The following is a 14,851-nucleotide window of genomic DNA, read 5'->3' as shown; positions in this document are numbered from 1 at the left end:
TTTTATATTAAAATATATAGTAATATATGTTTATGTTTAATTAATTTTGAAGTGCTTTATTAAATTTAAACCTATGTATGTTTTTTTTTTTTCCTTTAGGGGAGAGAGAGAGAAGAACCAGTCAAAATCATCTGCTTACTTGCCCTTAATCACTGGAAGGCCACCTCCAGTTAGAGGCTGATGTGCACAAGGTGTCGCCCAGCAGAAAGACGGCTCTGGGCCAAGGTCGCGTGAGGAATCAGGGCAGCACAGACGTGGGGCTGCCTCACTCGTCCCTGTTACAAGAAAGAAAATGGCCTCATGACCTTTACGTCCACTTGAAGGAATAGCCTGAAATCTTGCTCAGAACAACCACGAGCCACACATGTAAAGAAAAGGTAAGATTCAAATTTCCAATTTGGTGCCAGAGGCTGGAGCTGCCTGTTTGCTGAGTCAGCTTTGGCGTGAGTGGCACGCGGGATTTTCTGGCCGCCGCTCCGGGGCGCAGCCCCGTCCCTGGCTGTGCTGGGGTTTGTGGCGGGACAGCGTGTCAGGGGACTTGCTGCGCAGAGAACCGGCCGACTCGGGTCCCCTGGTGGGAGGTTCGTGCTCAGGAGGAGCTCTGTTATTATAAGGCCTTATGGGGGGTTTTGAGCCTTGGGCTTTTTGGCAGGTCAGTGTGCTAAATTATGAAAAAATATGGCAAGTCAGACAGAAGGTCTTTTCTTTTGTTTTTTTAAAAGCTGGAAACAGGGACATGAGCCTAACCAGAGATCAGGTGAAGGGAGAACAGGTCCTTCTTAGGGCCTCGGGGTGGCTGGGATATCGTTGTGCCTATTGGTTGTGTGTTCCTGGTTCTGATCAAGAGTGAGTGGGCTGGAAAAGGGAGCGCTTTTTAATAAAGGGACTAACAGCCCCCCCACACTCCAGAGAGAAGTCAGGACACGTCGACTACTTCAAAGCTGCCTCATTCACTGCAGCGGTCAGACAGCTATGGGAACATTTTCAAGCAGTTCTGAGACCTGCCGGGAAGCAGCCGCCGGGAGGAAGAGAGACTCGAGCTGGTGTGCCCCCTGCGGTGGGCGGGCAATGCCCCGGGTCTGCGGGACCAGGAGGACGAAGGGCGCTGGGGCCCGGCCGCATCTCCTGGCCCCACCCCAGCGCCTCCCTCCTCTCCCGCCCCTCCTCCAGGGGGAGCTGGCGGTCCCCAGGAGGCCCCGCAGCCCTGTGCGCGCAGGTGCTGAGACCGGGCACCCCAGTGGCCGGCTGGCCTCTGTCCTGAGTCGAAAGGCCCGCAGGGGGCAGGCCCACGGCGCTGGCGCCACCCCTGTGCGGCAGGTTCAGTGGCACGAACGGGGAGGCCGAATTCCTCTTCTGCAGCGAGTGGGCAGGGGAAGTCCTCTGAGGAGGCTGTGGGCGAGGGCAGCCGGGGGGCTGAGTGCAGAGCGCCTCATACCACAGGTCTTAATGGGACTTGGGCAGATGGACAGTTTGCATAGCGGCTGGTTTTTGCACGACTGTGTCCTTGTGACATGTTGGGCAGCCTCTCCCCGAGGCCTGAGAGGACTGGGGTGGGAGGAGCATCGCGCATCACACTGATTGCTGGTCGGTCTGGCTCCTTGCGCGTCACCGTGCTGACATATCTGCAGCCTCCTGGGTGACACGGTGTGAACGCGCAGAGCTCGCCGTGGACAAACAAGAGTCCAGCTGCCTTCTGGACCCCTCTCTGTCTTGAGTGTGATGGACCGGAATCATGAGTGCTACTAAGGTGGAGTTCATGTTTCTTTTATCTCTGAACGTATTAACACTAACTTAGTATTTATTGAAATGTGTCAGTTTCATTACATTTTTAAATACTTGAGGAAATTACCGCACAAAAGACTTTCAATGAATTTGACCATAGGTCCATTTCCTGGCATGCTTACAAACTATAATCATGGTTACAAAAAAATTTGCACTTTTTGGGAAGATTTCTGGATTTCCTAAGTAACCTAGAAACTCTTTCCTGAACTGGGGGCGGTGCATTTCTTCATCTGTTTGGACTAGGAGAGTAACAAACGCGTGGAACTCTGCAGTCTGCTGTGAGCCGAGCGTTGCTCCCTGGGGGCTGCGGCATTTCACACATCCCCCTTTGGAGAGTCAGATGGGGGGCGGGGGGAGCATCTCTCTCTGTTCTTAATATAACCTATTTTCATTTAGTAGATTTGGAAGTAAAATTCAGGGCTTGTTTTCTTCTTCAAGTATTACATACCTTTTGGCGTGTGTGTTTATCTTTCCAGGCTTTTCAAAATCAAATAGCCCATATTTTGAGATAACCAACCTCAACCAAGAAGTAAACCTTGACATTTTCTGTAATTCTTTCATTTAAAACACTTGGAACAGTTTGTGCTGGTATGACTCTTTTAAAAATTGAATGCTAGGTTCATTTTCTTTTAAACAGCTTAAAATGTCTCTTGTGGGTGAATTATCAGAGCATCTCAGTGAGGACCAGATTGGATACACAAAGCACAGCTGTCCTTTATTTTATTAAACAAACTTTATGAAGTATGCAGGTCATTTCATTATATACCAAGGGTAATATACCTGTATAGGCATTATTAATATAATTTTTCCTACTATTGGTCTGTTAGCAATAGTGGATAACATTTTGTAGGGGAAAGTGACTGTAAATATGAAAGTGAATTTGAGATAGTGTCAGTCTAGGATGTACTAAGGATTTTCATCCATGCTCCATTAACTCTTGAGGAAGGGACTTAAGCAACATATGTGATATTATTGTGAGATTCTTCCCCTTCTGTGTGCAAGGAGAACAGCATTGAATGGCCGACCATATCAGGCTGAAAACCATCAAGCTGAGCCATTCCTCTGCGCGCTGATGGCTGATGTTCGTGACACCCAGTTAGAGTGGAGAGGGGCAGGCCGGTGAGCCGGCCAGCCAGTTAGGTTTTCAAGGCAAATAGTCGTCCAGTGGGGCTTCTCTGCCCCCTGGTCTGACGGCTGAGCGTCTTGGTTTTTGCTGTGTCTTCAGACCAATCAGGCTGCTCTTGCTGGCTCATGTTAACTGACCGAACAGCAAGAGGTACAAGAAACATCTGATTGATTAAAAGTGACAATCTGTTAATTTCCAGAGAATATGCCCTTCCAGTATCCAGGTATTTGTTTCCGCCATTCAGGGGTTCCAGTTTCTGGAAGTCAGTCATGAGGGAGGACATATTAATAGGCGGGATGTTGCCTGGTGACTGTGGCATCAGAGCACAGGGAGCTGGGTCTGTCTGGATGGCACGTGCAGTGCCAGTGGATGCTGGGGGATTCCCTCTGCTGCTCAGCAGGCTGTGCTGCTGTTGTGACTCATCTTCTGGTTCTGAGTCTCTTTTCGTCTTTTCCAACTCAGAGTTGGATAAACACTGTCAAAATCTTGCGTGTTGTGTTTCCACGGGTTCTACACCCTGTGCAGATTGCAGCCCTTCTGTTAAGGCATTTCCTTTCCTAAGCCTCTGCTGCCTTTTCCAGTCAGTCATGTTTTTCCTGTGGCTGAGCGCCCAGTGAGATTGACTGGAATGGGTGCGCTTCTAAATGTCTCTCAACCATCCACTTCTAGATCATACTTCTACGTGGGCTTCTTTTACACATGGCTGATCTGATGTGATCACCAATACCATTTCTGAACCTATGCACACTAGACTCATGTCATCATAGTTTGCAGTCTGTCTATGATAATACCCATTTTAGAGGTTGGGAAACTGAAGCTCAAAGAGGCTAAATGACTTGCCTAGGGTCTCATAGCTTTATTCTGCTGGAGCTGGGATTCAAAACCAGTTCCATCTGACTCAGAACCTCTTCCTTCCCACAGTGATTCTTCTGATTTTTACTTTCAGGGGATAAATAATGTCTCAGTTTTGTAAGAACTCTACTTTGTCCTTAAGTCCTGATTAGTAGAAGTCTTATATTTTGGGGTAAAAATATGTACTGCAGAGTCTTCACATCAATATGACCGAAATTTATGTGGTTAACACCGATTTAGCTACATATTACTGATGCCTGACATACCTAATTTCCTTTACTCCTAGATGATTCTTTGAAGGTGGTGCCACCATTATCAGGAAGGTGTAGTTGAGGGGAGTGAGTCACAGAGAATCAGGGACACAGCTACGGCTCGGGTCCATGCAGCCTGACCTGTCGTACTACTCTGCCTCTGGCAAATGGACACTTTACATCCGGAGGTCCAAAGATCATTTTGCCTGGATTGTTTATACATAGATGTTTCCTTCAACAACGTCTGTATCTACTCTGTTAGGCTATGGGATACGATAATAAATAAGTCCTTTCCTTTAAAAATGTTACTGACATGTAAGTGGCATGACCATAATACGACCTGATAAGGACAGCAGTCCATGAGGCCATGAGAATATGGATGAAGAGAAAATTAATTCTGCCTGAGGGGGTGAATGAGAGGGCGCCACACACAGGGACTGAGACGCGGCGAGGAAGGTGATCGCAGGTGTGGCCGGGAGAGGCCGCAGGAAAGGGAAGTGACTCCTGGGCAGTAGCGGGCAGCCCCAGGGCAGGAGGACAGAAGCAATCAGAGGGCTGCTGCTGGAACAGCCAGGAGACGGTACCGGCCAACGACTGGAAAATAGCCCCAGCACGCCAGTGTGGACGAGAGCTCGCGGGCCTCACTCACGCCTGGTTCGGGTCTGGAGGCAGCAGGGCCTGGAGGTTTCTGGCCTCCTGGCTGCACGATTAGCTGAGATGCATGTGAGGAACGGGTGCTGGGGTAGAGGAAGCACTGGTTTACAAGAGCAGTTTTACAGCAGTTTTAATTCAGGCAAAGCAAAGGATGTGCATCTAATCAGGAGCAGCCCAGTGGAGACTGCAAAGCAGAATCTGCAGGGACCTGCGGTGGACTGCATGGTGCCAGGGAGCCGTGGGCGTCCGTGGGCGTCTGACGCGGGCCCAGGAACGAGCGGTGATCTTCTTAGTGGGACCTGAAGTTCCAGATGAGGAGCGTTTGGCAACAGCGGTTTTGCTGTTGACTGTTTGTTGACATAATTTCACTGCCGAGCGTCTCTCGGAAACCCCTGACCTTGCACCGTCTCAGTGGGCTTTTTTACTTTTGATGTAATATTTTATGTTTAATCAAAATACTTCCAGAAGCCGATCATTCAGTTACTCAGACCTCTACAGCGTGTCTGCCATGTGCCAGGCGCATGGCGGAGGTTCGGAGACGCAGAGGCGGCGTCGCAGCTGGAGCCCCGGCGGCCCCGGCCTGTGGCCTCGCACGAGCGCAGCAGCACCTGCCGGCCCGCCCCTCCCGGCCCAGACGCGGCCTCAGGAGCCTGGGCGGGCGCCGTCGGGGCTCCAGGACCGTCCCAGCGCCGCGCCCAGACGGCCAGAGGCGGCCCTTCGGTGGGGGGCCGAGGGGGCCGTTCTGTGCTTCCATCAACCACCGGGAAAGGGGGGCGGGAGGTCTCAGATACCCTCACTCCCACTCTTTTTACTGAGTCTTTGCAAGAGTTCTTGAATAAATGTTTTTATGTTTGTTTGCTATATGCCCTGAGGACCATTTCCGGAGAGTTTAATAGTTGTTCATTTGGCTTTTATAAACAATTTTCACCAGTTTCACTGAGGAGTGGGCCCTTGGAAGTCCTCACACTCTTTCTGGAAGTGGAATTCCCTGCTGGTCTGTTGTGTCTTCACTATTGCCACTGTTGTAGAATGAATGAAAACCCAGTTCCTCTGGGCTGCTTAGAAACAAGAGTGAGTATCTCCAGGGTTCAGCCTGTATCCACAATCATAATGTCTTAAAAAAATGTTTCTTTCATTTATACTTTGGTAAGTTCCCCTCTATGAAAAAGAAACTGCTTCCCTGGGTTAACACTCCCTTTGAATCCCAAGCCACCCCTCCCGTGTGCCTCCTGACAGCCTCCCCGCCAGGAGGGTGGCCCGAGGGCCTGTCAGCCTCCTGGTGCTGTGGGTCAGTGGGCGTCTGGGATGCTGATTCAGTATTTTCTCTTCCCTCTTTTCCACGAGGTCCTCAGTGTCTCTGCCCGCCTCCCAGCCGAGAAGGAACCCACCCTGCACAGAGGGCTCCCCAGATTCGTGACGCGTACACTTTCATCTCTTTCCTTGGCATTTTCCATTTTCCATCGTCGTCTTCAGCTCTCCTCCCAGATTTGAGCAGCAGGGGCTCCTGGGGCCTGCAGGCTGTATGGACACACTGCGGATCACGCTAACGAGGCCTTGCTATTAACACTCTGCTATCACTCTCTTGAAATTCTCACTAGTTTTTGAGCAAGGGGTCTGCATTTGCACTTTGTCTGGGCCTCACGAACTATGTGGTTGGTCCTGCTGAGTGGGAAGCCACCGTGTCCAGCACGTCCCTAGTGGCGTGCACCATCTCACCCTGGATACTACCTGAGTGCCTGTAGACTCCTGGCTGGACATGACCTCAGAGGCTCTTGTTCAAGCTGTTATATTGTGGTGGGCAGCCTGAGGCCACAGAGGGCATGGGACTTGCCCCTGACTATCTAGGAAATTACAATAAAGCTGTAATTGGATCCCAGAACAGTTCTCTTTCCTCTAGTCCTGTGTGATGAGAACTATCGGTTGTCTGTGAGGTAAATAAAAGACATGTTCATCATTCACATTAAGTAACACCTTTCACATCACTCAGTACACTAGTGTTCTGTGGAAATAGTGGATTAGAGTCTAAGTAAATCCTCATTTGTTTAAAATCCAAAATACGCAGAACAGGTAACACATGGTGATTTATAAGAGGGCAGAGTCCATGTGGTATGAAGGGGCTGAGAAACATATCACTTGATAACATGGTGTAAGTGGAAGGGCCTCAGTGCCAAGATGTGGACTGTTAAGTGACAGGGAAGGGAAGAGAGGAAGAAGCCAGAACCAGGAGAAATTAGGGCCGAGAGAGACGACAGGGCTAGATCACCGGTGCAGTCCTTCCGGCATTTATCTGAGTCGCCAAAGGCTTCATCTGGGCCCCAAACAGTGTGGGTGCTCATCTGGCCCAAGTGGAGAGAGAGGTCCAGACACACAGCTTCCCTGCAGTCGGCACTTGGCGTCCCAGAACGGCACCTGAAGTTCTGTTTCAGTACACGGTCCAAGGCAGCGCCCGGGCCCGGCCTCAGGGCATCGCTGTCCACTGTTCTGTTAGCTCACAAACCTCTCATTGGGAAAACATTGCTCAACCCACCTTCTCCTGCATGGTTCTTGCCTCACGGACGGGCGGTGCTGTCTTCCTGCCCCTGCGATGTCCTGCCTCCTGCCTCTTTCACATCTGGGCCATTGTCCTGAGATTAGCAAAAAATGCTGAAGTATTTTGTAGATCCTAATCTACACTTCCAGTCTTCTGATTCAAGTAAGATACAGGGAAGTTCATTACAGGCAATTTACTTTGTATCTCTTTATCTCTTACCATGGAGGTAAGTGTTGGTCCTCATCCAGGCAGGGTGCCACTGACTTTAGGTCAGTGACTCTTATGGGAATCTAGTTTTATTAATTAAGTTCATTTAGGCAAATTCATTTAAGCATAAGTTAATTTAGCTTCTCTCTATTGGGAGGAATTGAATACTGGGGAGTAAGACTTTGTCTGGTGGAACTGGAAACCACTATAGTATCGAGATACTTTTCTTACACCAGCCCAGGAACAGATTTTTGTCCCCTTGGTATGTTTCCCAGTTGGAAACACATGTTTTAGATTATTTCAGGCCTTGACATATAACATCTGAATTGATGTCATGATTTAGAAAGGTCATGGAATGATTTTAAGGGTTGACTTTGGCATTTGAATTTGGCACGGAGCCTCTGCGCAGGGACTGGCCCTGCTTCCCCACGACTGCATGGGCTATCCATTCATTCATCCCATCAGCACGCACCTGTCTTCAGTGAGCACTGTGCAGGTAGTGGGGGCCCGAGGAGGGGTGACATGATACAGCCTACCAGGGAAGACACACATGAGAGCCAGTGCCTATAATAACATTTAATTTTCCCAGGGCAGTGAGTGATGAAGGTTATTATGGGAACACTGAAAAGGGCATCTAAATAGCAGATGGGATGGAGAGAGTTGTTAAGGAAGGATTCTTGGGGATGTTGACACCATGAACAACTCTAGAAAGACTTTTCATTGACTAATGGTCCAGAATCAGACTGAACCAACTCACCTCATCTGGTCTCACCTCTGAGATTAGCAAGGGGAAAACTTGGGTTTGCAGGGCAAAAGGAATGAAGTGTGTTGGTCCTAGTGCATCTGACTCAGCTGAATCATGCATTATGTGTGTGTGCATGACTATGCAGTGTGTATGCAGTATAGGCGTGTACACACACACACACACACACACACACACACACGCATTATGTAGTCTGTCTTCTCCTTTCCTACCCTGCTCTCCCCGTCTGCCCATTCAGGGCCACAGTGCTGACTCTCTCGTGTGTATCTTTGCATATTTTGGCTGTCACAAACAATGCTACAATAAACTACCTTGTGCACAGTCTGTTTCTTTAAAAAGTGTTCCTTTGATTGCAAAATAATTGATGTTTGTTATAAAAGCGTTAGAAAATAAAAGGATAATGAAGAAAATAACAAATAAAGAAAAAGTCCAACCATGCTCTACTTTCTAAAAATAGATACTTTCCACATTTTGATGACCATTTTGGTTTGTTCTGTGCAAACTCACATGCTTACTTGCCTGCATATGCACAACACACACATAGTTCTTTAATGACACTGGGATCGTACCACGCTGGTGCTCCAGAACATCTCTGAGTTGACAGATTGTTAGTATCTTACTGTATCTAAATAATCCTCTTTATTTCAAAAATCTTAATTGCTTTATTCCTCTGATTATGAAAATAAACATATTATTATGTGTGCATGTATATGTGTATGTATATGTGATGTGTTACTTTGTATCATACATGTACAGACTATGGGCTAGATTTCAGATTTAAAACGTGTTATAATTATATATGCATATAGGTAATAACAAAAGTGAGATCATATGATACATACAAGTCAATAAATTGCATTTTTCACTACAGAATATATCTTGAGTCAATTCATATAGAGTTATTTCTACATGGCTGCTTAATAGTCCATTATTCATTAATCAATCTCTTAATAAGAGATTATCAATTAGCTATTGACCGTCAATGGATGACATTTTACAATGAACAATTCCTTTTTTTTAACAAAGAATGCCTTTCTTACAAATGAACAACTGATGAAATATCTCTGGGCATTAATGATAGCGTTTTGGTTGTAGTCATTCCTAGAAGTTTCTTGTGTAATTACTAGAATTTTGTTTCTTATCATTTCTGTGCCTCACTGAAATCAAACCAACCACAATTTTCATTAAATAATTTTCTTTAAATCATCTAAACATACTATGTGTTGGACTGATTTTTAGAGATCTAAACTGAGTGAGTATAATTAATAAACATTATCTCTTTTCAACAAATCATGATGAAAAATCCCAACCTTTAGTCAAAGGCTACCATAGATTATAACCAAGTTTCACACTACACTTTCCTTAGATGAGAGCAGTTTGACCCCCTGGACACTGCTCAGCGGGGCCGTCTACAAAGACAGGCAATGAAAAGGACGAGCAGCATTCCGAACGGAGGCCCCTGGCACAGGTGCCCTGGGGCCCGAATGAGTACATTCTTGCAGAATAAGGACTGTTGGAAATTTTTAAAGCACTTATGGAGAGATGGGGGCCAAGAAAAAGTAGTCCTGGAACAAATGCTATTACAAATTGCCCTTTCTAATGGGAGAAACTTGAATGCAGAGAGTCCTGTGCAGTAAGGGTGAGGCTTCCTCACTGTGAGCCATCTCTGCCCAGGCAGTGCCGGGATCATAGGGCCAGGAATACATGGCTATTTTCATAATTTCCAACCAGCTCCCACCAGGAAAGGCGGTTGATAGAACTCAGTCAGGCAGAGAAGGGCCACCGTACTTGTTTGGGGCATCGTTTGAAGGCCCAGGGGACGCGTGGAAGACTCCACTTCTGTGGGATGACAGGCAGGCCATATATTTCTCCCAAAAGTCGGCCATTGGCTGTAGATGCTAAGTTACAGCAACCAAAGCTGCAGAAGTTTATCAAGAGGATGGCGTGTAACCTTACCGAATACCTGGCGTTAAATAAAAACAGTGTCGCAGGAAAACTGGGGAAACATCCATGTGCCAGTGAGGACACGACGAAGCGAACGAATACGGCGCCGGCCCGCGATCCGGCCCAGCCCCGCGGGAGGCAGCGCGGAGAGGTGGAGAATCAGCTTCTGTGCGGGAGGAAACGGCCTTCCTAGACCCGCGCGTCCCTTTGGGAAGAGGCTGCACAATGTTTTACCATTTTCAGTAAAAGCTTCCAAGCATGTACTAGTTTCTGCTGTTTTTAATGTGCTACGTGAAGGCTGAACCTGAAGTCGCTTTCGTGGGCGGGTGTACCTGCTCTGGGTGTGTTTTATCTGGAAGCAGTCATGAGTGCGGGGTGGCAGTGCGGGGGTTTGTAAGGATGGGGTACAGGACTCTCTGCTCAAGGTGTCCTTCGGGAGAACGATGCGTCCGGGCAGGCCGGAGGGACACCGGGACCGGGGGCAGGCGCAGGGCCTGTGGAAGGGCCGGAGGCAGAATGGACTCCGAGGGGCAGGCGCCGGAACAGGTGGTCCAGCTTGTGAGGAAAACCTCCGATTTCAAGTATCTTTTTCGTTTGAAATCCTCAGCAGACCTTTTTGTGTTCATCTATAGTCCCTGTTTTTGACACTTTGCACATTCTGAATATTTAGGTTCCTCCTCAAAATTTTACTTAAAATGGTTCAATTCAAGGTAGATCTTGCTCAAGGAGAAGCTTATCCAAATTCATAAGACAGATCGGAAATCATTCTTATTTAAATAGACACTGTATTTCCATGAGGCTTCTCTGGACATTGGAAAAAAGCCCAGGCCGAGAAGCTCTCCTCATTAAAATACCTCTTCCTGTGAGTGCCCAGAATGTCGAATGGCCACTGCGTCCTCCTCCAGGGGGTTTATAATCAAGCCCAGGACCCAGTTAGATGAGAAAAAAAGGCCTTTGTAGTCTTAACAAAGTCATATTCTTTCCTCCACCAATCCTTGTCCTCTGTAAAAAATAAAATAAAAATTTAAACCTGTTTATAAGAAAAAATGTTTCCACCTATTAGGCCATAATCAGGAACAGGTGTTTTACTTAACATGGAAGCAGAATAAAGTCATATTTTCACTCTGTTCTACACACATGCACAAGAACCTTTAAGAATCACAGACATTTGCTGATGATCATTTTCTTTCTCAAATAGTGTTTGCCAAATCCACATGATTGCTCAGTGCGCTATTTTAGGTGTTAGAAAACATGCAGTGGAGATGAGACACCACCTGCCTTCAGTTCGTGCATAACAGAGACACACAAGCTTGAGAGTCCACGCGGAAGTATTTCTGCATAAAATTTAGAGACGCAAATCCAAATGCCTACAGGGCCTGACAGGTAATGTGAGGTGTGCCGTTCAGTAGCCACTGCAAGGCGTCCGGGTGGGTGGGGCGGGGGTGAAAATGAAGACATTGGGAAGAAAGGAACCAAAGCTCTGGCCACAAGACGGCGCCAGACTGGCCGGTGCAGCTGCCGCTGTGCGCGTGCCGGGCCTGGCACAGGGAGATGGGGTGCTTGGTGTGGATCTTGTGAATGCTCTGAGGGGGAAGAGGGAAAGGTATTGAAAATAGTGCTAGCGGCTTGGCGGTAAGCACATGGCCTGTATCAGGGAAGGTTTCTAGAAAACAGATCATTAGCTGGGGTCTAAAATAAGGATGCTGTGGATAAAATGAAAGTTCCTGTGGGCAGGACTCTCACCTTGCCCTGGCTGGCTAGCTCACTACACACGTGTGGGCAATATGTCATTACTGACTCTATATAAAGAGCTCTGCCCAGTGCTCTGGGTGACATGGTGGCACAGCTGCAGGGCTGCAGGAGAGCAGAGCAGAGGCTGGAGTGGTGGCAGCGCTGAGGACAGAGACTGAGATGGCTGTGTGGGCAGAGAGGCCCAGAGGCAGAGACTGGCCTGCTGCATGCAGACTCGCTCTGAGTGGACGGGATTCTAGTGAGTGACCTGCCTGGGGGGGAGTAAAGTTGGGTATAAACCCTTTCACCCCAAGAAAGTTTTACTATCATTTCTTTGGTCACACTGAATCTGTAGTGAACTGGCCCAGGGCTGAAACCCATTGGCAAGACAGATGCATTTTACTACATCAAGACCCCGAGATGGCAGGAGAGACCTAGCACAAAAGCTGAAAGGAACCAGAGGCCGCGTGGCTCATTCAGATTGGTATTTGTCCTCTAGACACCCCTCTAGGGCCATCACAGCCCCTTAACTGCTTCTGCAGAGAAAGTGGAGGTTCCATGGCCAGGATTCTCACCTGGCCCTGGTTGGCTTGCTCACTGCACATGTGTGGGCAACACGTTGTTACTGACTCTATGTAAAGAGCTACGCCCAGGGCTCCGGGCTGCAAGGCTGCAGGAGAGCAGAGGCCAGAGGGGTGGCAGCGCCGAGGGCAGAGGCTGAGACACTGTGGGGCCGAGAGGCCCAGAGGCAGAGACTGCCTTGCTGCCTGCAGACTCGCTCTGAGTGGACGGGATTCTAGTGAGTGACCTGCCTGGGGGGGAATAAAGTTCGGTATAAACCCTTTCACCCCAAGAGCGTTCATTGTCATATCTCCGTCTCACCCAATCAAGAGTGAGCTTGCCTGGGGCTGAAACCCAATGGAGAGACAACTTCTAACATGTTTATTTTGAGTCTGGAAAAGCCAAAGGGGAGATGGGAAGTGGACCGGTGGCGCTGAGACCAGAGGGAAGGACTTCTTCCTCCTTTCCAACCAGGGAGTTAGAGGGCCTGGTTCTGGAGAAGAGCCCCTACTTTTTATAGCCTCATCCTCTGGGAGCGCCCGACTCAGCTGTGCCAACAGGGAAGCAGACCAAGCCATGCGGGGCTCACTCCTGATTCCCTGATGATGAATCACATGTACTTATTTCAGTGTCAGAGAAAAATTTCCTGAGAATCTTCTGTGGGCATTAGGGTGTCATTTATTTCAAGGGGAGGAGGGCTCCAGAATTTCTCTCTCTCAAGGCATATTATTCTCCAACACAGTAATGGGCCACATTAGATTGATGTTTGAGAAATGATACCTTACTGAGGAAAAATTATGATTTCCTAGTATAATGATGTCCTGAGTGTTACCTTCTTCAGTGTCTAGTTCCCATGAAGGATTTCATGCATTTTAAAACAGCACTTTAAAGAGAGAAGAATGGTTCTGTTGAGGGTTTAAACTTTTCATTAATGGAGTTTTAGGGCATTGGCCATGGCCTGAACACCACAGCCTGAAGTAAATTAGCAAAGACATCTGGAAAATCAGAGCACACGTGTGCTGAATAAGGACCTCAGCGTCTGAAGGCACCTCCGAGGGGACACATGGGGTCCCGTCCCCATTCAAGGCTTGAGTTTCTTCTTTGCTATTTTGTGGCTAATCCAGCTTCTGTTTCAAGTTGTCCAGTGTTGAGGGAATTTACTGTCTCTTAATGAAATTTACTGCATATTTCTTGATTTCTCAAGTCATTCATAAATTCTTCCTTAAAGTGAAAAAATACACCCTTTTAAAGTGGTAAATTCCCATTACTATGGAGCACACTATGTTTGAATCTTCTGTAAATAGGTTTCTTATCTTCAAAGATAACTATTATCACACTCTAAGTAGAACTGTTACATCTCATTTCTCTTCTGTTTTGGTTTTCTAGCTCAGTTGCAGCATTGCCGGTAGAGAAGATGAGAGGGTGCTTTCTGGGGGCGGACGGCTGCTGTGTCTGGACTCAGTGAGGGGCGGGGCCACGTGGGCCTACACAGCCTGTATCCATGTCACTCTCCTGCACTAGGAGTTTGGGGAAGAAACCCAGTTAGTCATGGATCTGGTTCCTGGGCTTGCAATCCCGCAGTCTAAGGAAGGGGTGCAACGTGCTGCCAGGGGGGACCCTTGACGGGCACGTGAGCCCTGAGGTGGGGAGACCTTGAGGACAGCGAGACAAACCAGGAGCAGACAGACTGTGAGGCACTTGGTCCCACAGGCTCCGGGTCACACAGAAGAAGCTAAGAGCCCCTCTCCTGCCGGCTGCTTAAGGCAAGACTAATAAATAAAACCGAAGCAAATCTAGGCGAGGCAACATACCTTTCACTGTTCAGTAGCAAACTCTTGTGGGGCTACAGGCTTTTGAGGGTGTCCACTGACATGGGATTTTATCTTAGAGCAAAATGCATTTCTCAAATTAAACTTTTCCTAGTATGCAATAGATTCATGTAGAGATTTTAACATAAATACTTTACATTACATATTCTTAAAGTAATTTCTCTATGATAAAATTAAAAATGTTTTTGCCCTTCATAAATCATGAGTCTTTGCTGAGCGTTTTCTTCAGCTTTCCATCAGTGTTCCCCTCTAGGCTGAGGCCAAGCATGGAAAATTCCACCCTGCCAGGCAGGCCTTTTTGGAAACCGTAAGCAGTGGTAAAGGAGTTTAAATTTATACTTAACTTCAAATGATTTTTTAAAGGAGTTTAAATTTATACTTAACTTCAAATGATTTTTACTACACATGATATAATATGGGGTACTGAGCAATCATTTTTCGGTATAACTGAGCTAGGCTGTTGGTCTGTGGGATTATTTATGAGCCACTTGCAGATATATGCAGGCCTTTCGGCGTGCCCTGACCTCCATCCCCCAGAATGGAACAGCTTGGCTTTTTTCCGCTGTTTGGGTACATAAGTAAGAGGATTTCATGCCAGTGAAAAACATTTTCATGATGCAA

General features: G+C 47.6%; 1 protein-coding gene across 3 annotated transcripts in view; it reads left to right on the top strand.

Annotated features, from left to right (window-relative positions):
* Nucleotides 1-14,268, top strand: part of LHX9 (LIM homeobox 9) — a 56,519-nt gene extending 42,251 nt beyond the window's left edge. For all 3 annotated transcript variants that reach the window (XM_073217212.1, XM_073217211.1, XM_037004673.2), the window contains 2 exons: nt 100-377; nt 13,788-14,268. In XM_073217212.1, the coding sequence (XP_073073313.1) occupies nt 100-174 (75 nt within the window). In that variant the 3' untranslated portion in view covers nt 175-377; nt 13,788-14,268. The remainder of the gene's footprint in view (nt 1-99; nt 378-13,787) is intronic.
* The last annotated feature ends 583 nt before the right edge of the window (nt 14,269-14,851 follow it).

The sequence above is a fragment of the Manis javanica genome, chromosome 11 (genome assembly GCF_040802235.1).
Source record: "Manis javanica isolate MJ-LG chromosome 11, MJ_LKY, whole genome shotgun sequence".
Lineage (NCBI taxonomy): Eukaryota > Metazoa > Chordata > Mammalia > Pholidota > Manidae > Manis > Manis javanica.
This window is presented reverse-complemented; position numbering and strand designations above follow the sequence as displayed.